This window comes from Falco rusticolus, chromosome 7 (genome assembly GCF_015220075.1).
Source record: "Falco rusticolus isolate bFalRus1 chromosome 7, bFalRus1.pri, whole genome shotgun sequence".
Taxonomy (NCBI): domain Eukaryota; kingdom Metazoa; phylum Chordata; class Aves; order Falconiformes; family Falconidae; genus Falco; species Falco rusticolus.
The window spans coordinates 16,428,923-16,456,218 of NC_051193.1; the positions used below are offsets into that span (position 1 = coordinate 16,428,923).

The following is a 27,296-nucleotide window of genomic DNA, read 5'->3' on the forward strand; positions in this document are numbered from 1 at the left end:
CCTAGAAACAAACAACAAAATCTGGTAGTATTCAAAAAAGGATAATGCAAGCTGGCACACAGAACGCTGTTCAAAAGATCTGAAGTGTACTCTTTCACACCTCCAGCTGAAACGCAGGACATTTAAATCACCAACGGATTCAAGACTTCTGCAGTATTACATTCTCCATCGCTGTTCAGATGCAAAGAGAAACAATTAAAATAGAACCTAGTTCTTAACATGCAGAAACACTGCCAGATGTGGTAGCAAAACAATATTTAAGAAGTATCAAGCCAATTTTTTTAAAATGAAATTGAGTTTTATTAAACTGCAAGAAATGCAAAAATGGTGACAGATTAAGAAAAATATTTGCTGGGCAATCAAAAAAAAAATACTGACACTGGTCCAATTCCCTTCCAACTCCTTTATGTCACGTTACCATAAAGCTCCTCAAATCTGCATACAGACAGCTTAACATACACTATTCATACAGTGAAAGAGATTATAAAGAACATTCCATGAACAACAGAAGGCATTATTGTCTTTTGCTGTTCTTTTTAAACACTAGGACATTGAACATCTCATTGCTGAAATGATTTAAATGCATAGGCCACAAACACATACCTCTATTATAGTTCATATGATTACAAATGTCCAGTTGCATAACACAAGTCTGATTCACCAGGAGGAAAAGTGGTTCCTGGAAATTATTCCACTATAAACCAATTTTCATTTATAGAAACTGTCTCGAAGTAAACATTAAAGTACGCAGAACATTCAGTATATTTACAGGTTCAGTGCACTTGATATTCCTCAGTAAGAGGATATGGAAACAGCAATTAAAAAAAAAAAGCTTTGCTTATATGATTATACTTGGGATAACACAAGCGGCTTGATTTAAAAAAAAAAACCCAACTATCAGCACATTAACATTCTTATGATGATTCCATGAACATTCACCAAAACATTAGCAAAGAAACAGAATCCTTTATTTTCTTGTACAACCAGTGCTTATCAGGTAAAAATCAGTAACACTGAAATATAACAAAATTTCCTTGTTTAATATTAGACACACAAAGGAGAGAATTCCACTGTAAAACCCATTTATACCATGTCTGAACCATGTGTACAATCTCTGATGTTTTTAAATAAAAAACATGACCGGTTATAAACTTCTCATTTAACATCTAAATAAATTAAGATTGCTGGATCTCCAAGACTGTGAGACTATTTCAGGAAGAAAAGGAGACAGCCTAGACAGACATTTATCACGTATGCTGCTCCAATTTAGATCTTCCATGCCTTACTGCAGTTCCTAGCCATGCACACACAATACAGCCACATCTGTGTAAGTCAAAGGTTCAAAGAGTCAAACTGAGCCTATAAATAATTAAGTAAAAATAAGTGGCAGATTTCCTCCATGTGAACTTTCACGGACAGAGATATCAGCGAGATGAAATTCGCAGGACTGACTGGAGAGCAATGAACACGCCCACTAGGCAACTACCAACTTGTCAACATGTCCACGACCAACTACTCCCAGCTCAGCCATCTCAGACTCCATCCAGGTAACTTCTCTTCAGACATGCACAACTATTCAGGGCTGGCACAGACCCCTAAGGAAAGGGAACGTGACTGCAACATGTGGCAGGAAGAGCTGCAGACAGGAACTAACCTGAAAGGCCTTAGATAATCCCCCAGGAGACGCTTCCATACAACTTCACATGCCTGCCTCCTGTCGGGAAGTGTGGCACTCGCTGAAATCTTTTAACTGTCTCCAAAACACGTTTGTTGCTACATAAGTTACTTTATACAACCACCAATACATGTCTTGTTGCCAGCAGTGCTTAAAAATAGCCTTAGAAAAATTATCAAAGTAAAATTAGATTATCCTGATAACTGATCAGGTCTGGCCTCATAATGGAGATATGTTTTCTTTAAAATAATATTTAAGTAGTTGCTACAGGGAATAAGTGTTGGCATCTATAAAAGCTGCATAATAAAAATAAATACTTTCAGTCATTTACAACAAACTTAAATATACATTTCACTTAAAACAGGTAACAATACTTTAATGGATTACTTGTTAGTTACTGTACAGTCCTGAGCATGTTTTTGCAGGCAAGATTTAGGACATCATTCTTCCCCCACAAGTCCACATGACATGCCAGCTGGAAGAAAACTTCTAATACTTCTGAGAAGCAGCATCTTAATTTAGCTTTGGTAATTATCTGTGCAACTGTATAAATCTTTGCTTTGCTTTTCACACACCAAATAGATTAAGGCAGGCATTATTGTTATTAGGATTCCTCCATCACCTTTTGACACTGATAAAGCAAACCATCCGGAAGAGCAGAACAAGGCGATCTGAACCACAAAGCCAGCATCCCTGAGTGAGTACGACAGTGCAGCAGACAGGGCACAGACGGAAGTAACTGGCAAGCCAGTATTCCCTCATTACCTTAAAACAGAGACCACAGGAAAAAATGAAGTAACAATTAACAACAGCTATAGTATAGTTCACAAAAAAACATTATCTTTCTCTCTCAAACTCCATTTCTCCTGTTCTCTTCTGCTCTCACCCCTACTCCTAACACATCAACAAAAATCATGCCTCCTGCATGCAATCCCCACTTTTTATCTGTCATACAGATTAATTTCAATTTTTTTTGTCCTGTCCAAAATCTGCACGGGGCAAGTTTGCTTCCTTGGAAAATGTACTGTACACTTGTACCTCTTACATCGGTCTTCACATAGATCCCTGCGTAAGGCAAATAAAGTCCATAGGATAACGCTCCTGTGTTTACTGTGCTCCTAAACGTTCCCCGTCTTGAACTCTAAGATACCTGCTTCCATGCACTTACTTTCCCGAGCCAAATTACAGGCCGTAAGCAGCATTACAGTACGCTTTCACTCACCTATAACGTCAACTATATGGAGTTTCAGCTTCTGTTGCAGTGTATTCAGAGCTGCTGAAAGGGAGCCTTCAGAAGATGACATTTTTATATTCTGTTTCACATCATTGGAAAGGGACAACCACAGCTTCCCAAAGTCTTCTGTAGTCATTTCCATTGGCCTAAAAATAAGTTCACCACATATCTCAGCAAGCCAAAATACATTACTCAGAATATACTTGGTCTCCCAAAAAATCCTATCTGGAAGCAACAGGACAACAGAGCACACAATAAGCAAAATACAGATTAATTTAAACAAGCTGCTCCCCTTCCCTGCTTAATATTTTTAAAAGTTTCTGTTCCTTGGTTTAGTTTTCTAAATTCTAAAAAAATACATTGTTCTATGCAAATGGAAGACTAGAGTGAATGGCGTTGAGATATTTGCCCATTGAAACAGTCTAAACTGGTTCAATGACAGGTGGATTTTATTACGGAAAACAAGGTGCATTTCACTATGAAACAGAAAAGTCTACTGGAAAAAGAACACTTGCTTTTTCTACTCCCAAAATAAATGCAGTATTCAAAAACAAGAAGAAAGCTTTCCTCTTCCCCTGCAAAAGTTGTCAGCCTTTTCATATAATGAATGGCCCTCTGTACTCAAATAACTTATTTCAGTTTGACATGTTTATATTATGCCATATTTTAATACGGCATGCCCTTCTGTTCACTCAGTTCTATTAGCCTCCTCAAAAATGTATTCTGTAATTCAAGACTCTTCTCACCTGTAACTATCATCAATATTCTCACGGGATTTGTATTTCTTCCTGGAAATTTGTCCCTTTTTGTGAGTGTATAAATACCCAGATATGATCTCTAACATTCATCTCAATTAGATTAAAATCTGCTCACGATGAAGCCTTGTATTTTCATAATCAATAACCAAATCATTCTGCCCTTGTCCAATACTTATTTGAGTACATGCGTTTTTAGAAACGACAGCTTATTTTATTTACCTGATGAAGTCCATCAATGATAAAGTTATTGAAAATTCAAAGTGAGATTCCATCTCTGACTGGTAATTAACGGAGCCAGAAAGAACTCCCTGTGTACAGATTTTGTGCATCCACACACATTTCTGACAATGTTCCACACTTTGAGCTTCAATTACAGGAAACTGGTAGGTGGGACTCTCCAAAATCTATATAATTTTTTGAAAGGAATACAGAATATAAGTCTTGCTGTCAAGCTGTGTAAGTGGCTAAGATACATCTATAAAATTATGTAAGTACCTTTTATTCCAAATGATTTTTCATGGACTGTTTGGCAAGTGAACAGAGTTACCATTCCTCAGCTCTGATCGAGGATAAATCAATCATTAACATCTACATAAGTTCTATGAGAACTAAAACACTGGAGAAATTAACCTCCTTCTGCCAAATGGCCTCCTCCCCCTGCCCACCGAAATGATTGCTCAGAGAGGCCAAGAACTGATGACCAGGAACCTGAATTCTTTAGTTCAGTCCCACAGATAATATCCAAGAGCAAGCAACATACTCCAAGCTATATGCTAAAAGCAAGAGGTTAAGAAGTCATCCCTAATAACAATACAGCTTCAAGATTACTCAGCAGTTCCTGGCCTCTCCAAACAAACTAGTCACACAGAATCCATCTGTGGTAGTGGCCTGTATGGAAACTTCCGTGAAATACAAGGGAAAACTAGACATGCGATGCCCACTTTCTATCAATGCCGTGACAGGTTTGATTCGAGCCAGAAATGGGAAGGAAGAAGACTTCATAACCGATCAGCAGTTCCTTGATTAAGTCAATTCTAAAAGAAACACTCTGCTTAATTCTCTTTATCCAGTTATCACTCTCTTAGTGTCTCCAAGGTTTCAAAATTCTGTGCTCCTTTCAGCAAAATGCACGGATAGTCATGTCGATAAGCAATTCCTAAATAGCTTTCCAACTATTCAAGAGAAGTTTCAATCAAGACTATCACATACTTTTACCAACCAGTTAAATCTCAGATATAGTCAATGTCAAAAAATATACTGACATAGACTCCTCTCCACCATCAGCTGAAGGCATGAGAACAAGAATAAAACCAATGATGTCTTTGGAAAACAAACAAACAAACAAAACCACAAAACAAACCAAAATGACAAAAAAAACCACACCAGAAAACACAAAACCACCAAACAAAAAAACCCCCAAAACCTGCAGCAAACTAGCAAGCTTTCACAAATATTCCGTCAAGGAAGAAACCGCACCATGTCTACCTATCAGATAAATACCAATGAATGCACAAGCCCGCCGGTACAACCAGAGAAAAAAAGTTACACAGCGATTTCGTTGACAGCTCAAGTCGTACCATTCTGAGCATGACTGGTTAGGTTCGCATTCAGCCTTAAACACCACGAAGAAGCTGAATTCAGAACTGGGAAATCATACGTATTTGTTACACAGAGGCAAGCAGTAGGAAACAAAATCAAGGTGAACTAAATAAGTGAGATACTAACTGTCATACCAAATGACACTAAGTTTAGTATTGAAATTTCTTACACTACCCTTTAGGATGTGTGTAATTGCCATACTACAGGTTTTAAGGAAATGCTTGGGGAAAAAAGGCATGGCTATTACATCAAACCAAACATTGCACACTTCAGTGCAAGTGAAAGGCAAGAAGTTCCAAGTGAATTTGAAATAGAATGGAAACAAAGTTTCTCACCTGGAAATGTTCTGCTTCTTCGAACACCAAGTTCACAGCGTTAAGTGCAGAAGTGGTTTTGTTTGAAACAAAAACAGTGAGCAACAGAGAGTCATCTGTCCACACCTTACATGAATACAGGGCTAAGGCATCACTCTGACACAGTTCCACAACTTCAGAGTGAGGGAGGTCTTCCAGCTCTTCTGGTAAGGATGGGGCCAACAGCATTTTACTGGCACTTTCACAGTGAGCACTTGGAGAAGGCTGAAAAATTTCAATATTGCTATCAGCAAACAAGGATGACTGTGACAGCGTACTACCTGAAAGCCTGTCATTCAGCCCAGATTTTCTGAGGGACTGAGGTGTTTCAAATGCTAAATTATCTTCTACAATATCTGAAGAATGCAGGGAGGCTTTTCTTAACCCTGTGTCTATATTTCCTTCACAGTCTTCCACGTTAATAGGTATTGTATCAAGTAAGGGACCAAAATCAGAAGCAGCACTATCTTGGAAGTCTGTTGCTTCCTCGCTATTTTGAGTTTCATTTATCTTTGATTTTCTTTTGAACTTCTGAGTAGCTGTGTCTGCTTTCCCCATCTGAAAAGGAAAAAGACCAAAAAAAAGGAGTGGAGAAGTTCTAGCAACCAGCTGCATTACTGTTAACAGCATGAAGCTGTGAGCAAGGACAAATAATGACCAAGGAATCAATTCAGATGACAAATACAGATAGATTCCAAACATTTTAATGGATTCAGTAACAGGCTTTTGTTGTATTTCTTAAAGGGTATTGAATTAGCCTATAACACAAGAATGACTAGGTTCTGTAAAACAAACTAAAAGCTCCTATTAAAAAGCAAGCACAGATAAACATTTTCTGGTTAAATCAGTAATAAATGCCAAAATTTGAGCTGGCTAATACAATAATGCCAGTCTTAAAAAGATTACCTAATGGTGACTTCTTTCATGTTCCACATATTACCATACATAAATTAAAAAGGGTCTTGACATAGGGCATCAAACTTACTGCCTTACTGCCAAACGAATGCCAACAGCTCTGCAAAGCTGGGTAAAGGAAGAGCTGTTAGGGAAAACAGTCTAAAACTTGAAGCACAACACATAAGCAGATGGAACTTCTAGTTACTGAATCACATCTGCTCCAGAGGCTGCTCCATCAAGTAATACCCTACCTGTTTCAGGTTCTTAACAAATTATCAGATGACAAAAGTAATTTTCAACAGTTTTTCAATGACTCGGGGTTTTGCCTCATTTTACCACAACAGTAATTTGACATATATTTACATATATTTACATACATATACATATATATATATGTAACTAAGGCTATATATAAATTTTAAACTGGTATGTCTCAAAAGAACCACTTACCAGACTGACACCAGCATTTGATCCCAGCCCAATAAACAAAGTTGACGCTAACTGCTGCTTCTCTTTGTCTTCCTCAGAGAGGCTGGCAACTTGGTCAGACTGCGAGGCAGGAGGATCACCCACCTGTACCGCTAACAAGCCGCCACAAGAAACAGTTTGTGGCTCATTTTCTTTCCCTACTTTGTTTTCTTTCTTTGGAAGATAGCCTTCTTTTCCCCACAGCTTGCGTACTCCCTCCAGTTTCAGAGTATTTGTCCTAAAAAGGGAAACAAAACAAAGCAGGATCAACCATATGAACATCACACTCAAAAACATGCCAACGCTCTCCTTCAAACACCATTCACAACTTCGATACTTTGATATACACAGTGAGTAGCGGAATACAAATGCACACTTTTGCATTTGCATGTTCTATGTTAGAAATGTCACCCATTACTTTTAAAACACCCTGCAAATGCAAACTTGGACTAGTCCACATAGTCTTAAGTACAGACCTACACTAAGTCAGCATTAAGACACCTGCAGTCAGTAATAGACTGTGTCTGCCAGCTCCATCCAGAATTTCAGATTACATTTGTAATATATTTGAATAATTTTTTTAAGAGTAAATATAAGCAACATGGTATCTATCTTCCTCAGGAGAAAGACTCTGGGAATCTCTAAGTATACTTAAGTGGTCCTATTGCTGATTCCTTAAAAAATAATTTAAGTTAATGTAAGAGACCGAAAATTAGAAGAGACCTAGAACGTATTTTTACTTCTTACGAAAAGTTTGTGTTCTCAGACACCCTGAATACTAGCAAAGTTAGCTCAACAGACATAGGCTAAATGCTACAACTCCTACACCTAAAATCCTCGCTTACATTTTTTTACAAAATGGTTAAAGAATCTGAAAAGTCTTCCAAGTTTTCCTCAATACCAATTTACCAGAGTATAAACGAAGTTATTAATTTGTATGAAACTATGGATATGGCATTTATTTGCAGTGTTCTAAAAGTTAAGGGGGATCTTAGCCTCACTTTTATCTAAAAAAAAAGTTTCCTTAAAAGGCACATTATTATAAGCCCATAAAAAGTAAGCATAGCCTGCAAGAGAAAGAAAGAAGCCAGACAGAAGTACTTAATCATGTAATCCTGTCCCAATTTTGATGCATTAACGATCACTTAATTTGTAGTTTGTGAAAAAGTGGAAAGCCAGTCTTAACTGCATTAGCTTTTTTCCTGGTTATTTCAAAGATGCTGTCTCAATTTCTTCTTACATGATAGAATTTTCCAATTTCAATTGTATGCTTTTTAATTCCACAGAATGAAGAAGCAAAGACATGTGATACTGACAGGAACAGAAGCTTAAATGTAGTTCATATCAAACCCAAATTAACTCACTCTTTATGTCCCGTCTCAGCACTATTACCAGACATATCAGAACCAAAAGATAAACCAGTGGGGGACTGCCTGCCAGTGACACCACATGAGGACACACTTGAAGCAAATGACAATCCATAAGGTTCAAAATTCAGAGCTGCAAGACAAACAGAAACTTAAAATTACAATGTGGCATCAAAAGGTAAGAAAAAAACCCCTATTTTCTGAAAAAAGACATGCTGTACTGCTGCACTTCTCAGGCTTCCCATTCAGGATCCTATCCTCATTAAACTGCACTTCTCAGGCTTCCCATTCAGGATCCTATCCTCATTAAACTGCACTTCTCAGGCTTCTCATTCAGGATCCTATCCTCATTCAAAATGGATGTTTCTGTTTCAAGTTTTTTAAACACACAGAGGATTTATTTAAAACATGTAATCGTTTGATATTTGGTCTTAAATACCAAAATTAAACAGAAATAGTGACTTTAAATCCTATCACTAAAACATCTGCCAGTGCAGTATTTGTAGATAGAAGTACCATATCGGATCTATGTAAGTGAGCTTTTTCCATTTGTTCACAAGCCTAAATAACATTGAGTCCACAGCGTTACATCCATGTATCACCATCTGCTTTGCAAACATACTTAACACCCTGGGTTATAAATCATCTTCGCCAAGACTAAGACTAAGACCGTAAGAACCAAATCAGGATTCGGAACCAGCCATATCTTGGCCATGCTTTATGAATGGAAATGCAGTTTGAATAGCTTGTAAGAATTGCTTTGGACTATAACATAAACAGCCGTTGTTACCGAGGAAGCAGAGCACAGACTCTCCTCTGCAGCCCTGGAACTGCTAAGGAGTACAGCCCCTTTCCCTCATCTCCGCCCCAGCCTTACACTTTCCTCTTCCCTGCAAAGTGAAGCAGCAGGGCAAAGTTGCTGGGCATGTGGGATGAGAGAAGTCCCCTAATAAAAGAGGAGGCAGCACTAAGGAAATGTCCTGTCCCACAAAGAAGCAAGAAGGAACAGATCCAAGGGGCTTTGTGATAAAAAGCATCTGCATAAAGATATTCAAACTCTACCAACCCATACATTTAGTTATCGATTAAAAAAAAAAAAAACGAACTTCAATAAGCTCCGTGGACTCCCCTTCTAGAATATTGTTGAATATTCTACTTCACCTATATCTCACCTCCTAGAATATTTATGAACCAATGGAAGATGCTAATCAATACTTACGATTACTGAGAAAAAACAGCAATTCATAATCCGGTTCCTCCAATGGCTTCCCTGCAAAATTCTAAGAACACTGCAAACACCAGAGTGCTAAACTGATGCTCTGCAGCAGTAAAGACCACTAATTTCATTCTCAACACCTCGGTACAAAGCATTATCATGAGCTCAATCTGACATACAGTAAATCGTATCCCTCATTCGGCTTTACATGCATGGAAAACAGTATAGAACATTCAGTTGCAACATATTTGACCTTGTTCAGTATTTCTCCACCAAAATTGTGAATTTTCAAGGAGGTTTGAAGTGGAGAGTATAGATGTAATATTCTCAATTTATAATTACCTCAGATAACTGTTAAATTCTAAGTTGAACTTAGCTAAGTCTATAAAGAGACACATTAAGATAACATTAAGAAATAATATTAACTGACTGTTTGTTAATACCTATCAGGTAATTTACCAGCTATTTAATAAAGCAGTAAACCGGGAAACACCTTTTTCCTGAGAAAGTTTCTCCTCTTGTCTCTGGTGATGAGGTTTATATGGTGCTGCACCACGACCAAGTCCCTCAGCCACAAATTCATCCAGAAAAGATAAAGAAGCATCTACCTACACAGAATTAACAAAAGTGAGAAAGCAATGAAAATATTTTATCTATATGAGCCTGATGTTGCCACAAGACTATTGTGTCTTATCAGCAAATCAGGATCCTCTGTCTCACATCTCCTGTATCTACCAGTAAAGCTGCTGTATTAACAGAAATTAAGTCTGTCGAAACAGACTTTGAGCTAGAGATTTGTAAGTTAAAATAATTCCTCCACTATTGATTCTGCTGTCTAAACGAGAAAAAAAGAAAGAAAAAAGCAGAGTGGAGTTTTCCCAAAACTATTGATCCTACCATTATATGAAAACACTGAATTAAAAAAAAAAAACAAAACTCCAAAACCTCAGCAATATCAATACTATTTTTCATCATTTATTATGGACATTTCAGTGTCAAAATCAGTAGTTTCTAAACAGGAGGCAAAGCCTTCAAAGTGAAAAACATTACCGTTATCAGTAAAGCAGGCCTAACTTGCATTTAAAAACAAGACAACAAAAAAATAAAGCAGCACATGAAATCACAATTTTGTTTTAAAGCTACTCCAGCTTACTAACTAAATACCATGGTTCTTTATCTTTCAGTATAGAACATGACGATTCATCCTGTATGCCTGAAAAAGCATGCTTCTGAAAACTCACTTTAAGCAAACCAATGACTGGCATCAGTCAGAACTGTCAAATACCGTTCCTTTTGAAAATACTTTTCTACCAAAATATTCAACTCCCTGAACTAAAGGTTCATGAAGAACAAACACACACTGCAGCAGTCTTACCACCATGTCATTGCAACTAGCATCAAACGGAAGCAAGTTTTTCATCAGTGCTTTGTCTTCACACAAATGCTTCAGTTCAAAGGCATGTTGTCTCACGCAGGTATCTAGAGAGTTGCTGAATTCTTGAATCAGTTTGTCAACTGTTTTCGAACATGAGGTATGTGATGCTATCTTAGTGACCGCAGCCATTATCCATGCTTTCGTTTCAGAAGTAACGAACGTCTTCTTCAGCAGGCTGTGTAGCTTTGTCAAAATAACTTCTGGATCAACATTCGTAACAAGGCTGGAATATTCTCCCAACACCTATGCACAAAAAACAGACATAACATGCATTTAGTCACATAAAGCAGCACTTTCAGTTTTGAAATCAGAATGTAGTGCTAAACACCACAACAAAATTAATCTCACATTCAACAAGCTATTATTTAAAAATGTTCCAAGTTATTTCTTTACCATTCTGTGATTTCAATGTCAAAGGCTTGCAATGATCTTCCACTTTTAGCTTTGTAAAAATCAAACAGCTGTCTTGAAAAGAAAGCTAAACACAGCGAACATAGTTATCAGGCCCTAACAAAATCGGATTTGCTCACACTGCAGCCTCCTCCTGGAGCGGAAGCTGAAGCGTACCCAGGTACCAGACAATACTTGCATAGCACTTGGCCAGTCACCTGCAAGGCTAAAAATGCGTTTCACAACCACATCTGGCCTAATTCTGATGAAGACAGAAAGGCTCTTAGGATGCAGTCAGATTCCTGTGGCTGCTAGGCCATTCCAACAGTCACATGCCTTAAAGGGAGCAAGCCAGCTTTTCCCCAAACTATGACAACCTAAGTAGCCCTCAGGCACCAAAAGAGGTGTCACCAAAACAAGATTTCAGCATATTACCTTGACTTCAAGTAAAACCAGAATATTCATGACTAAAAATAAAAGTTAAAAATACCTATTAAAACCCATCACTCCCTTTGACAGTTTCCTCATATCTGTGTATTCAGTTTTGACCACACATCTTCCTTACCCAACTCATAACTTGAAGGAATTTCTGTGGATATAATGCATCTTCCTCTTCAAGCAATGTTAAATAAGACTGCACTGCATACATCCGTAGCTGATTATCTTCTTTTCCATCATCAAATCCTAGATAGAAAACAATACATACTTTGCCTGAAACGCAAACAACACCTCCCATCAAATATTTCAAAGTGCATTTTAAGAAAAAAAGCCAGATTAAGGAATGCATTTAATTCTTCAGAGTATTTGAGGAGTTACCTTCAGCCAAAAGCCTCAGAAAGTTGTTTGGGATATCAGGATGCACAACATCACCTCCAACTGAAAACACAGAATTCATTGTTTGGATGAACCACTCATTGTCAGGGGCATACGTGTCTAGATGTTAAGGAATGAAGCGCTAAGGTATAACTTTTTTTAGTTTGTTTCATAAGGAAACAAATTTTCTACAAACAAGCTACCCATCCTGCTTTCCCCAGTAAGCTGGGGGCCTGATGGTCAAATATCAGCTCAAACTAATTGAAGAGGAAATATTCCTGCATCTTTTATAAAGTGTTTCCTGTAAACTTCATGAAAACCGGCAGTCAAGTAGAGAAGTCTTAAGCTACTGCCCTGTTGATAAGGTCTGTGCCTTAACAGCTATCCATTATGTGCAATATGCCAGCTTGTCAGTCAATGCATCAGTGATTGTCTTAAGTTGTGCACAAATAAATGTCAGAATGAAAAATAAGAATTTCAGTAGACTTCACAGAGTAGAAACAGACATGTTCAAGGATTTAGCTCTGGAAACCTGTCCTACTGTATTTTAAGTTCACACTTGTTTCATGCTAGCTTTCCAGCAGCATCTTTTGAGTTTGTTTGCCCAGGATCACTTATCAATGATAGATTATGTTGACAGATTACGTTCTTTTCAGCAGTGTTTTGCTGTCGATTTACTGAAAAACAACAAACACTCTGAAGTACTTCACAGAAAGCAACATTGGTTTTTTCATGTATTTAAAATTTGATCAGCCTTTGCTAACTTTGGAAGTTAGCTTCTGCCTTCCCTCAAACAAAACCCTGAAAACGCACATTCACTGAATGGAAATTTTCAACAGTACAGAAAAATTCATTTTATTGTCTCGTTTTTGCATATTGCAAGACAACAAGCTTTTTTTTTTTCCCCCACACTATTCTCAGTGCCAAGCAGCATACAAATACGATGGTAAGATAGCTCTCAGTTATAAAGAATTTACAATTCAAATTATCAGACAAGAATACATACAGAAAATCAGGCAATGGCAGGTCTAACAGCAGCATTCACCATGTGCCAAATCCCTAATCATCACTTCCATGATTTTGGCACAGATAATCTTTTCTTCATTACTATGAAAGTGTGCTATTCTTAAAATCCATACACCAACAACAAGTTCTCTAATAGGAAGATCACTCTGACAGTTATGGAAGAGTACTCTGTGTAGCACCGAGTCATCCCTCTCCATCCAGGGGTGTAAGACTTCAGAGTTTTAATTGCAAACCCACAAGGTTTTAATGCTAAACTCCAAAGCCAAAATAAAGTATTTTGAGTGCCATTATTTTCCCTCAGTGAAATACAAGAAACACTGTAGTCATTTCTCTACACATTTTCTTTCACGTATTTTTTCTCACATTTGAAAGAGCAAAAAACACAGCTGTTAATACTTCCTACTTCAAAAGATCATGACAGATGCTTTGAAAGCTACAAATGCTACATTTCATTTGCCTGAGCTCTGACCCCAAAATTTCAGAAAAACAAAAGGATATTTCTCAGCTAGTTCTGCTATTTTTCCAGCTAAGTTGATGATAGCATATTCCTCTTTGCTTTCTCTCAAGTAGTCAAGCATCTTCTGAACTATGACAATTACATTCTGTCCATTTGTAATTCTATAGAGAAGCTCTAAAGTCTGAAAGAGAAAGCAAAAAATATATTTAATTGGCTCTGATGATGCAAAAAAGGAAGCAGGTAAATTTCTTTAGTAAGTATTTGGCAAGTCTTAAATGAAATACACTGCTTACCTATACCGCTTGTCACATTAATATTGTTTGTAACTGCTCTCTGACAGTAACTGAGACAATACACCTTTTAATTTTTCTTATTTTAGAAAAATCTATCACCCATTGTAAAAATTAACTTAATTTTTTATGTTTAAAAATTTACTGACCTCCCTTTTAATAATGGGATCTGGATGGTCCAGACATTCAATTATTGTCATCTGGTGCTGAAGTGCCAGATTAGGATCCTGCTGAATAACATAAGTTAGAGCCTTTAAACCTAGAATATAAGCGATAAGAAGTGATATATGAGAATGTATACTGCCATGACCAAATTAAAAACATCTTAATTAAACCAGATATCCTTACCTAAATATTTCAGATTAATTTTGGGTGATAAAACAAATTTTCCAATGCACTTGGCAGCTTTTTCAAGTAGTTCAGATTTGGGATAAATTGTATAAATTGTTTGGACACATTCAAACAGGATGGCTGTGGGCAGGGGCAAAAAAAGGTACATAATTAATGTGTGTTAAATACTTCTATAATGCAAAAATTTTTAACAAGCAAGCAAGCTCATTGACAGTATCAAGGAATTGCAATGTTGTCCCACCCCCGCTGAACCTAACTGCAGAATACCTACTGGCCTAAGTAGAAACAGGATGAAAGACTTATCTCCTTTAGTATACACATTTTTTTATTAGCCTTTGCCATTGTGTCTACAATTTCCTGTCCATGAAGTTCTTCCAAATTTGAAGTCTCCTATAGTCACTCAAGGGACTGAACTGGGATGGGCTTTAGAAAGCCAATGGGCAGCTATAAAGGATTTGAGACAAAATACTTCTTCAAGAATTCATATGATTTCTTAGCTACTACCAACGGCCAAAATTATGCCAAGAACATTCTTATTAAAAAAAACCCCAAACAATTAACTTTGTACAATTGTTTGAGAAAAAGCTGGAAGTAAACTGCACAACACACAAAGTAATTAATCCTTTGTGGCAGCAATTCAGGCAAAGACTTAGACCAAGTTACTCTCCCCGAGTTAACCAGCATTTAAAAATCATGATGTAATTTTCAGTTCTTGCAATTCAGCCTCTAACTGAACCGTCCACCAGACAACCACCTACTCTTCTCTGGCTTTACAAAACTAAATCAGAGAAAGACTAGCATATTAACAACTCAATTACCTAGAAGAAGCAAAAAACATGCAATAACCAAGGACTTTGTATAAGAAAGTGCAACTACCCAGAATTACATTTTCTTTTTGTCTGAGATCACCACCTAAAGTTTTTATAAAAAGTTTATCATATGTGAACAAAGCCTGCATACTTAAATTCTATGTCCTTGTATAAAACCTAATAAACTGCCCACTCTGGTCCCTTAAATGCTTACAATTTAATGCTTAACTCTTAGCAAGTGCAAATTGTTTGCATTATAAGGCAACACACCTCCCAGTATCTTGTACAATCTTGCCTAAAAGAACGGAAGTAATAAACTGAATACACTAAACATCTGACAGGCACTTCCTCATTTATTATTTACTAAAAGAGAGTGCTTCCCCAAATCTCCCCTTTTAGTGGAAGTGAAGCTTACACAACGCTTTACAAAGCACGTATCAAGTGGGCATTAGACATCTAGAGCTTTGGGCCATGTTCCTTTTTTGTTTTCCCTCAGGGTTGTTTTAAAAGAAGTCTCAATTTTCATTCCATTCCATTAGCACAGGTACTTTGGCAACATCTATGGGGCTGTAACCATAAAATAATGGAGGGCTTAGGCTTTTTTTAATAGCGACACAGCTCCTAATGGAGGGTTCCAGAAGATCAAGTCTAGGTGTTTGGGGAGATATTAAGATCTGAGGAGGAGAAAGCAAAGAAAAATCCAACTACATTGCTCAAATTTTATTAAAAAAAAAAAACCACAACAAAAACTTAACACTGCAATTATTCCTTTTGCTTTGTTCCAGCAACAAATACAGCTTTCTTACTGAGAAGATAATGAAATTAACATAGCCTTCTACTACATTCTAGAAATTTTAAACTGAGATGTGTGCCAAAAACATTTTCACAGGCACCACTGTCACTGAACTCTGCAAGTGTAATTTTTATTAACTGTGGCTAGAGGACAAGTCCTACAGAGCTGTGAAGGACTGATGCCCTAACACTTGCACACTTTTTATTGTCTTTCTCAGGGCAGTAAAAAGAAGATCTAAGCATTTTTAATAAACAGAGCTGTATCAACTAGAATTTTTCTTTCCTTCATTTCAACTTAAGCAATATCCAATACGAGCTTACATGAAGATTACTTTCTGTAACTAAGGGCAAGGACAGTGCAAACATAGGAGAGAGGCTTTTAAGTCAAGATGAATTCCCAGTACATAAACACATTTTACTTCAGTAATAAAAAAAATGTGCTGTACAGCAGTGAATCACTTGTTTTATAATTTACTAGTTGGAAAGTTAAGAATACAGTTATTAACAATATAGTTAGTTTTTCAAAAGTACTGCATTAGTATTTTAGCATGATTAACTACTCACATTTTCAATCTTTACAAACAGTGATAATTACAAAAAAACCCTCACCCACCATATGTAATATTATGATTTATCTCTGCTCTTCTTAAAGATTCATCTAGAACATCATACATCAATTCACTTGTCCTGTTTAACAAGAAAAAAAAAATAATTTAAATTATTTGCAGCACTAACAAGCATGTAGTCTTATTCTACCAAACAGCTCAATAGTACCGAAATCTGTAACCCAAATTATTCATATTCACAGATCCACTTTAACATGGAAGAGCTCTATAGCACGTTTCTAAATCGCACCTAACAAGATGTTTCTTTTGAAAGCTGTAAATGTTTACCATATCACAAGAATAAAAACACTTCCCTTGCTACTTGTATAAAAAATAAAACACCAATAGGAAAAGGATTACAGACAACCAGGTCCTCACAAAATGACACCACTTTTAAAAATATCTTCACTCTGGATTTTCACACAGTTGTTTGGTAACCTGATAATAGAAGTCTCAGTAAAAATTATTTCAAGCATATTCCACAACAGTAAATTGTTTAGCCAATCCAGAAGCTAAGAAACTAATTTTGCACTTCAGTAAGTATCTGCTCACCGTATTGGTTAATAATGAAGGTGTAAGAAGTTCAACACTGAAATCCTCTTATAAAAAACACAAAACAGAAAGCTGTCTATGACTGTATTCTTTGTACCTTCAAAATATTAATTACAGAGAAAGATCTGGTTACCTTTGATCATCTTTTCCTAACAGCCCCAATATTCTTAAAAGCTGGATTTGTAACCATGGTGCTGGCACGCTGTGATAGTTGAAGTCAACAGGGAGCTTTCCTCCCACTACCTGCTTTAGGATGGTTACAAAACTCCCAGTCAAGTCCTTGTATTCAGATGAGTTTTCCTATATAATGAAAAAGAAATACAATTCAAATATTTTGATACAGCACCTCAAAAGTGAAAATAATCCACAACTTCAGTAAGATCAAAATACCTGTGCTGATGGTTTCATTTCTTTAAATCAAACTTCTACTCTCATTCCCCAACACCTGTAAGCTCTTCACTTTAAACCTATGCTATTTTCTCCTGATTTTCAAAGGGATTGAATGTAGCTTGAAGGCAACAGTAAAAAAAAAAAAATTACAATCAAGTTTCAGCAAACTCTTTAACACAGTGTAGAAGTTAGATCCTCTAAGGATGCCAGTGATGTTGAGCATTCAGATAACGGAAGAAGCTGATCTGTCAAACTAAATGGAGAGCTAACACAAACATCTTGCAAACATCCACAATCACACAAATTAACTTTTCTAATGATTACAAATAAGTTTTTTCTGCAATACATCTGCACAGTACGCTGTACATTTAAAATAAAAGATAAATACATAAAAATAGTTCCTAAGTTCAGTTGTGCTTCTAATTCTTTGCCTACCTTAATCATTTGAAGATATATATGCAAAGAAGCAGCCATGACTCCAGCATCCCTGTCACATAAGGCTTTCCGAAACTTATCATGAATATGCTGAACTTGGTTAGGAGCGATGACATAGAATTTGTATAAAGCTTGAACAGCTTTTCTTCGGATAATTTCCCTGAAGAGAAACAAGAATAACACAAAACAAAATGAAGCTGCTTGTATGTTTTAAGTACTTAACAAAACAACTTGCATGTGTTATTCCTACAGCAACGTAAAATTATGTGACAAGCCATCAGGACGTCATGATTTGAGAGAGATGAGAATCCATGTTTTAAAGATCTGATAACAAATTACTTTGCAAATATCACCTACATGAGGAATTAACAAAGCAAACACAAAAGCATAGTAAAGCTTAATGTCAGATTAACAATTCAAAAGAATAGACACCAAATAAACAATGAAATTGGCCACTGCTAATCTGCAGTGGTCACATGTGCAGCTCCAAAAAAATACCTGTCTAGAAGTTACTAAGTCAGTTGATTCTACAGTTTCCGTTTTAATCAACACAACACTTACAATAGTATCCTCTGTGTAGGGGATGTTATAAATTAAGAATCTAACAATTCAAGGGTCTATCTGCAAACAAACTTTTATCAACGAAGTTTCTATAAAGAGCTTTATTAAAAAAAAGTATCAGTGAAGACCTTCAAGGATCCTAATTCTGTTTCTCCACTTACTCTACAAAACACTTCTTCATCCACATATTTGTCAAAAGGACTCCAGCAGGTAAATTCAACTACATTTACCTATCAAAACTGGTTAGGAAAAAAAATTAATACCTATCCAGTACTCAGTCAAGACTGCAAATAAACGAGACAAGAATTCAAGAGAAAAACTAGAAGAGTAACAATTTCTGAAGGTAATGATTAGAAAGACCTACTCAGAGAAAATACACCAGTTTACTATAATTACCTACAAAATTTAGTCATTCAACTGTACAAGGCCACTTAAAATTCTGTAAATGCATACGTACTTAGAATGCTGGAGCTTGTCTTCTATTAGGGGAAGAACAGCTGGAATCATCTCCCGTGGAAAGATCTGGCTGACAACAGTTAATGCCATGCACACCTCTACTAGATTAGTGCTCTGTAAGTCCTGTTACAATCATTGAAATAAGACAGTAATTTTTTATTTAGACTTTCAAATTCTGCAGAGACATACCCCAAATCTTTCACAAGCAGGCTGTATCTAACCCACCTACACAGCCCACCTACAGCAAGCATCCCGCTGCCAGCCATCCTGTTGTCTGCTCAAATCTGGGAAGTGTCAGCTCTCACCGAGCTAATTGAGTTCTTCTCTTATACAGGAAGAAGGAGCAAGCAGCTCCTCACACTTGTGTTAGAGCTACATTTGTATTTTAAACATATGTGTGATTAAACCATAGAGCTACAACCAATGTTTGTTTACTGAAATAGTTTGATGATTCAAAACTATGCCGAGTCTCCAACTAGATCAGTGGAATGAGTCAGTTCTCACAGAATTCAACAGTATTCTCTCCAGTGCCTTTGATCTAGCCCAAAGTATTAAAAAACAACACAAAAACCCCCCACACACACAAAAGAGCAAGCTCAATAGTACTGCCAATCACATATTTGTGCACCAAAATAAGACACTACTTACTACCTAAGAAGTGAATGCAAATTACACATAACATCCTACAAAAGAAAGAACAAAAATTCAGTCTGCCCCAAATACAACTGAAAAATAGTAGATCTAGCTCACTGTAATCTTGAACCAAAAAAGGATGGATGAAATACAAGAGCAGCATTATTTTTCAAAACAAATTAAACATGTTAAAGATTTCCAGGTGACATTATTTTCTCTGGCCATTTGTCCCAGATAGGTTTTAATCCTCATCTTCGTTTAGTTCTTTGTGGACTCTTCATTTTTCAGTTCTTTCTGTATTCCTACTAGTTTCAAGTCAGATTTTTAAAGATTATAAAACAGTTTTCAATCACAACAATGTAAGGAGTATCACTTTCAGTCTATAATTTATGTGATACTGTAACACAAAAGTAATCATTACACTCTTATCACAAGTCACAATTGCTCCATGTAAGAGGCAGTAATACAGAAGATGAGACCTACGAAATATTATTAGGTAATAGATTTTCAGTGTCACTCCAAAGCATATTTCCATTTTCTATCAAAACTATCAAAAGGACTCAAAGAAGCCAACAGATACTTGATGTCAGCTAAAAGCAAAAGTTTACATAGAAATATGCATGTATGGCTCCTCCTGGAGTTGAGAATGTACACAATTTGTACATTTTATAAAAGAAATTATGGTGCATCTCCTTTGAAAAAAAACTTTAAAATACGGCTTCAACAGCAGGGATGCCAAGATTAAATTAAAAAGCCAGGGAAAGCCATTTCAAATTTTCATCATTAACCCAAGAAACAGCAGCTTTAAGAAAGCAAGATAGAAGTTCTAAGTACATAGCTTAGATGTTCTGTGATACAAAATGGGAAGAATTGGTCCAAGTTTAGTTTATAGAATCTTAGAATTGTTTCGGAAAAGACATTTAAAATTATTGAGTCCAACCGTTAACGTAGCACTGCCAAGCCCACCACTAACCCATGTCCCTAAGCCCCACATATACACATTTTTTAAACACCTTCAGGGATGGTAACTCCACCACCTCCCTGGGCAGCCTGTGCCAGTGCCTGACAACCCTTCCAGTGAATTTTTCCTAACATCCAATCTAAACCTCCCCTGGTGCACCTTGAGGCCACTTCCTCTTGTCCTGTCACTTGTTACCCCCACCTGCCTACAACCCCCTTTCAAGTAGTTGTAGGGAGCGATAAGGTCATGTGTCCCCCCCCAAGCCTCCTTTTCTCCAGACTAAACACCCTCAGTTCCCTCAGCTGCTCCTCATAAGACTTGTGCTCCAGCTCCTTCCCCAGCTTCACCGTCCTTCTTTGGACACGCTCCAGCGCCTCAATGTCCCTCTTGCAGTGAGGGGCCCAACACTGAACACAGGATTCGGGATGCAGCCTCACCAGTGCCAAGCACAAGAGGACAATCACTTCCCTTGTCCTGCTGGCCACACTACATCTGATACAAGCCAGGATGCTGTTGGCCTTCTTGGCCACCTGGGCACACTGCTAGCTGTTGACCTTTTCCCCCAGGCAGCCTTCCAGCGGCTCTTCCTCATGCTTGTAGCATTGCATGGGGCTGTTGTGACCCATGGGTAAGACCCGGCACCGAGCCTTGTTGAACCTCACACAATTGGCCTTGGCCCATCTGTCCAGCCTGTCCAGGTCCCTCTGCAGAGCTTGCTGCCCTCCAGCAGATCAACACTCCTCCCCAACTTGGTGCCTGCAAACTCACTGAGAGTGCACTCCATCCCTGCATCCAGATCATCAATACAGATATAAAACAGAACCGGCCCCAACACTGAGCCCTGGGGAGCACCACTTGTGACTGGCCACCTGCGGGATGGAACTCCATTCACCACTATTTGGGCTTGGCCGTCCAACCAGCTTTTTACCCAGCAAAGAGTATGCCCATGCAAGCCATGAGCAGCCAGTTTCTCCAGTTGAATGCTGTGGGAAACTGTGTCAAAGGCTTTACGAAGTCTAGGTAGACACCATCCACAGCCCTTCCCTCATCCACCAAGCAGGTCACCTTCTCACAGAAGGAGATCAGGTTCGTCAAGCAGGACCTGTCTTTCATAACCCCATGTTGGCTGGGCCTGATCACCTGGTTCTCCCGTACATGCCATGTGATGGCACTCATGATGACCTGCTCCATCACCTTCCCTGGCACCGAGGTCAGACTGACAGGCCTGCAGTTCCCCAGACCTTCTTTCTGGCCCTCGCAGACAGGCATTTTGCTAACTTCCAGTCAGCTGGGACCTTCCCAATTAGCCAGGACTGCTGATAAATGATGGAAAGTGGCTCGGTGATTTCCACCAGCTCCCTCAGTACCCTTGAGTGGATCCCATCTGGCCCCATGGACTCTGTGTCTAAGCGGTACAGCAGGCCTGTGACCATTTCCCCTTGGATTATGGGGGCTTCATTCTGCTCCCCATCCATCTTTCAACTCGGGGGCCTGGTACCTGGAGAACAACTGGTCTTACTATTAAAGACTGAGGCAAAGAAGGCATTAAGTACCTCAGCCTTTGCCACGATGTTTCCCCCTGCATCCGATAAAAGATGGAGATTCTCCTTACCCCTCCTTTTGTTGCTAATATATTTATACAAACATTTTTTATTGGTTTTACAACACTATCCAGATTAAGTTCTAGCTGGGCTTTGGCCCTTCGGATTTTATCCCTGCATAACCTCACAACATCCTTGTAGTCCTCCTGAGCTGCCTGCCCCTTCTTCCAAAGGTTATAAACTCCCCTCCCCCACCCCCCTCCCAAGTTCCAGCCAAAGCTCTCTGTTCATCCAGGCTGGTCTGCTTCCCCACCAGCTCGACTTTTGGCACATGGGGACAGCATGCTCCTGCACCTTTAAGATTTTACTTCTCTTTTTTACCTCCAGACCTCCAAAACCACTGTACCTTCACAACTGTGTTCACAAGTAGAAGTAGCAGTTCATGATTTTCATGTAGAAATAAAGAAACTGCCAAGTAACCTATAAAAGAAAGCAGCCTCCATTACTACTTTCAAGCAATAAGCAACTTCAAGATAGAAAACTTCAGACCGTCTGTAATACAAGAAGAGTTAACTCAAACAATTACCAAAACCCACTGTTGGATGACAGTTGTTCATGTTTTAAATATCAAGACTTTATTTTATTATCAGGCAAAACAGTTATATTTAAGTTGCAGTAAAGCTCAACAAGTAAGAGCTAAGAATTCGTAAGCTGTGAGAAATAAGAGACATCACAATACTGTTACAGCTAAAGAGCTGCCAAAAGCACCATGAAAAATCACTTCCTGGAAAACTACAATCTTTTCTGCAAAAAGAAAAGTATATTACTTTGACTATGTAACGCAAACGCACTTCCTTATATATGCTTCTCTTTTCCACAAAATAAAGTTTCATTTCAAATAGATTCTATATTCAGCTTGGAAGAGTAAAAATCACCATCCTACGCCCAAAACCCCCTCATTATATCTTAACAAGAGGGGAACAATTCCAGAATCCCAGAAAAGAAACCTGCCAGAAACCTTTTCTTCAAGACTCCTCTTCCTTTTAAAACAAGGAACTTAAATTAGGGCGGTGGGGAGGGTGTGCCACAACTCATGACAATCTCTGTATTACAGAGATGGATCTTCAAAAAGATTGGTTCATTCAGGGCTTAGGGATCAAAATGAACAACTTAAATACAAGTAACAGTATTTATTGTCTGGGCTATTAGACTGACTTAGCTGCTTGCGAAACTATAGACTTGATCAGCTTAGCACACCTGCAAACATGCAGTTTGCTCTCATTTATTGAGGCTCACGCTGGGTAAAAGGGTAACCCATCTCGACTGGATCAACTGACAACAAATTCCTTAATACAAACTTTGGCATACTGCACCGAGAACAGACAAGGTCATCTTCATGTATCACATACACCTGCAGAACAACAACAAAAAGAAAACCACACACACATACTCTTGATAACATCCTTTTACCAGATCAAAGCAGGTGCTTGTGTCCAGAGAACTCTAAGCCACCTACATTTAAAAATAAAAATAATAAATATATGCTGCCTCACCAAAGCCTTCTCAAAAAGAATCCTAGTATAGAAAGGTCTCAAACCAGTTAATAAAACACATTGGGTCTTGACACTTACAGAGGTCATAAAGTTGTCTTCAAAACAGCTTACCACCCGCCCTCTCAGGTTTGGCGAAGATAGAGGTTTTTTTAATCCCTACCAGAGCATCTGCAAACTGGTTTTCATTACTCAGGCATAAAGTAACTTTAAATCATCACTTGTAACACATTCTCTCAGAAACTCCAATACTTGAGTGGATGATCCAGATGAAATTTAAACACAGGATATCAAACAAGCTATCCCACAAGACACTGCCTTCCTTCTGTGTATGCAGACATAGTATTGCTTGGAGTTAAACCATTTCCTCTGAAAACAAGAAGAAATGTCTTCACTAGGCAGCTGAATCAGCAACTGCAAAAAAATTCTCCAGACAAGACACGCTGACACCTATTTCAAACCAAATCTACTGGAATCAAGTTAATAGCCACACTGGCAGGCAGGGAAATCACAATGGCATGAAATTTCAAAGAAATCTGAACTAGCCTTTCAAATTAATTTCCTCAAGAACTTCTGCATCTATGCTCTTAAGAGCTCCCTGTTTGCCTCATTTCCTATAACTGTTTCTAAACTAAAAAAAAAAAATCCCACAAGCAACAGAAAAATATTTCTGACAAATGCCTGACATTAACTTCTTTCTCTAATCTTGTACTACACTACTTGCAAAAGAAACCAGATCCTGACTGAAACTAATTTTCAGCTTGATGTGTTTTTTAACAAGTTTTCTCATGAATTACTTAATTTTTTTGAATTGTGGCACCAAGAAACAAGGAACAGCTGACAGTTTAAAATTCATTAATTTACCCTGCCTTCTGTTCTAGAAGCAGATACAGAGCAGCTCACAAACTAGAGAAAGCAGAGGAACATTTCAAGTAAGTTGTATTTTTACATGAATTATAAATCTTAAGAAACTTTTTTAGAAGTCTGAGAATATTATAAAGGCTATAGCACCATGCAACATACCAACTCTTTTCTCCAAAAGATTTCCTTGCTGCGCAAGCTTGATTGCATGGATATATCCAAAGGAAGACTCATACCCCAGCATTTCACAATAGATGAGTCTAACCATACATTCTTTCATCAGTCTCTGAAATACCAAAAAAAAATTATTAATTTTAAGTCAGCCATACTTTATGCTCTTTTCACTGCTCTAATGAAGCAGAGGACTTTATCTGATCTAAACATAAGTGTATTCACACAAGTCTTCTAAAATCAGGGTACTTGTAATTTTTCCTTTGCTATGAACCTCTTCTGTAAATCAGTTTTCCGACTGTAAGAACAGAACCCCCCATATTCTACCCTTAAAGATGTTATCTTGTTTTGATTCCGATGCATGTGATCAACTGTAGATCAATTATGACTAACATAAAAAACATGAATTACCTTAAGTATTAGATGATCCCACTGCTAATGCAAATTATTTTTCACCAGTCACTACGCTGACCCAGGACATGTTTTCACTATGTATGAGGTAAAATTTTATTCTTCCCTTCAAAAATTCTCACTCAAGGGACCAAGATATGCATTAAGTACATCGAACCAGACTATGTCAACCCCTGCAACTCGGACACTTGCAACAGCTTCTTATACAGGACAAATTCATTATAAGAACAGCATTAGCCTGCAAAGATTATTTGATGGAAGAGCTAGCTTTTTTGCCTGTGTTATTTCAGAAACTACCGAATGACAGACTCTGGGTGCCACATGGCCACAGTTTATTCCCATCAGACAGAACCACAGTATCCTTACTATTTCATCTGTGCTGCAAAACCACAGGATCCTCAAAACCTTTTAATACCAATTAAGTATCTGTAACACAGATAACCTGTATGCTCCACCTGGCAAAAAGCAGGAGAACACCGCTTTTCCTCCCCTTCGGCCTGCTGTTCCCACAGCCTGCAACCACTAGCAAAACTTACCAGCGTTGTGGTGGGGGCTGACACCGTTGCCTTCAAACTGGTTAGCTCCTGCTGGATTAATTTTTCTTCTTCCTAGAAAAAATTAAAACTTCTTATTTCAACCTCACTTAAATTCTGGCGGCGAAAGATGAAGCAAAAGTCAAAGAAGACACCTCAATTTACCAGCGTTCCAGAGACTTCTCAACGCCCGCCGGTACATGCCGCACGGTGCTGACAGAGGCTGCCAGCCCCATGCAGGCAGGGCCGCGCCTGCCCCCGTCCGCGTCCCCGCGCAGCACCGCGCAGCACCGCCGCCCGCCGACACGCAGTACCGTCAGGTGCCTCCCCGGGCTCCTCAGGGGAGACGCCGGCGCCCCGCCGCCGCGCACGGGGCCACAGCGCCCAGCCCGCCCCCCGCAACTCAGCGGGCCGCGCCGCCACCTCAGGGAGGCGGGAAGGGAGAGGAGGAAGGGCCGGCCCCCGCCCCGGCCCCCGCCCGTACATGCTTGGAGGTGAGCGCCGTGATGCTCCGGATGAGACTCCCGAGGCGGGAGGTGGACGAAACCCTGCCATGGCCGCCGGCTCCCGCCGGCCCGGCGCCCGGGTCGTGCTGCCCCAGCAGCCCGGGCAGCACGCTCAGCGTCCGCTCCACCACGTCGCTCATGGCGGCCTCCGCCGCGGCCCGCCGCCGCCCGGAAGGGTTGGGCCCTGCCGGGCCACGGCCCCGCCGGCCCCGCCGCGCACTTCCGGGACCGCCCCCGTAGCGTAACGCGACCGCCCGGCGGCAGGGGGCGCTGCGGGGCGGGCCGGGGCCGCGGGCGGGCGGCGCCGCACCCTGAGGGCGGGCGAGCGGGGAGCTCGGCGGGGGCCGCGGCTGTGCCACCGGAGCTCCCTCGGTCCCCGGCTCCGCCTGCCCGCCGCAGCGCTCCTCCCAGGCGGGCAGAGGGCCCCGCCGGCGAGCCGAGCCGGGAGGTGGAGCTGAAGCACGGCGTGCCGAGCAGGGCGGCCCGGCGGGGGCGGTACTACCTGCCCCCGGGGCTCTGGGCCGGGCGCGGGCCGCACCGGGGCGGGAGCGGGCGGCCCCTGGGGCTGGGGGCTGAGGCAGGGGCAGGGGCGGCCTTGCCGCCCTCCCGCCCACCGCTGGTCTTTTTATATCACCATCGCACCGGCCCCGGTGAGCAGAGAGCTCTCCCATTGCCACCCGGTGTCCTCAGTGGGTCCAGGCAAAGACAAGGGAGCCAGGAATAAAACTACTGAGCGAATCAGCCGAACGAACCGGCTAAAATAGGAGATGCCCTTTGAACCACAGCAAATGCAAGCTGAGGTTTGAGGAATGTGTCGTCCTTCCACCCAGAAGATGCCTGGCACCAGTGGCCAGGGAAGCATGGGACCATTCCCAACCATTTCAGCCACTTGTACCACTTTCTGCAGCAATGGGGCATGCCTGAAAAGTGGAGCAAGGTATTTGTAGGTGGCTTTGGAAAGACAGCAGGTAGATGCTTGTGAGAAATATGCTTAAAGCGTAGGTGGGAACACGGAGAGGTTGCTCTTGGCCGAGAGGCTCCCTGAGGAGCTGTTCCTGAGGTGATTCCCACAGGGGTTTGGCATCTTGGGAAGGTTTTCACCATGTAGCTCCTGGGATCTACCTCTGCATGCACTGCTCTTGCAAAGGAAACAAAAGGTTTCTTACCCATGAAAAGTAAGGTGTGAATGTATAAGGTTAA

At 39.6% G+C, this 27,296-nt stretch overlaps 1 protein-coding gene across 6 annotated transcripts; it reads right to left on the reverse strand.

The window, feature by feature from the left end:
* Positions 1-388: 388 nt before the first annotated feature.
* AP4E1 (adaptor related protein complex 4 subunit epsilon 1) lies at positions 389-26,279 on the reverse strand. 6 transcript variants are annotated; one of them, XM_037394339.1, is made up of 21 exons: positions 26,075-26,279; positions 25,594-25,665; positions 24,638-24,761; positions 22,471-22,544; positions 18,931-19,052; positions 17,913-18,072; positions 17,221-17,387; positions 16,544-16,617; positions 14,327-14,449; positions 14,128-14,237; positions 13,730-13,869; positions 12,209-12,321; positions 11,958-12,076; positions 10,943-11,245; positions 10,061-10,175; positions 8,349-8,484; positions 6,967-7,222; positions 5,602-6,177; positions 3,887-4,071; positions 2,898-3,055; positions 389-2,440 (listed from the first exon to the last, which is right to left on the reverse strand). In XM_037394339.1, the coding sequence occupies exons 1-21, from the start codon at positions 26,234-26,236 to the stop codon at positions 2,280-2,282; spliced, it is 3,450 nt and encodes a 1,149-aa protein (XP_037250236.1). In that variant the 5' UTR covers positions 26,237-26,279; the 3' UTR covers positions 389-2,279. The 6 variants fall into 6 exon arrangements, with proteins under 6 accessions (XP_037250236.1, XP_037250237.1, XP_037250239.1 ...); XM_037394340.1 differs by lacking the exon at positions 26,075-26,279 and adding an exon at positions 25,756-25,877; XM_037394342.1 differs by lacking the exons at positions 25,594-25,665; positions 26,075-26,279 and adding exons at positions 23,322-23,475; positions 23,696-23,983 and having other exon boundaries at positions 24,638-24,741.
* Positions 26,280-27,296: the final 1,017 nt, after the last annotated feature.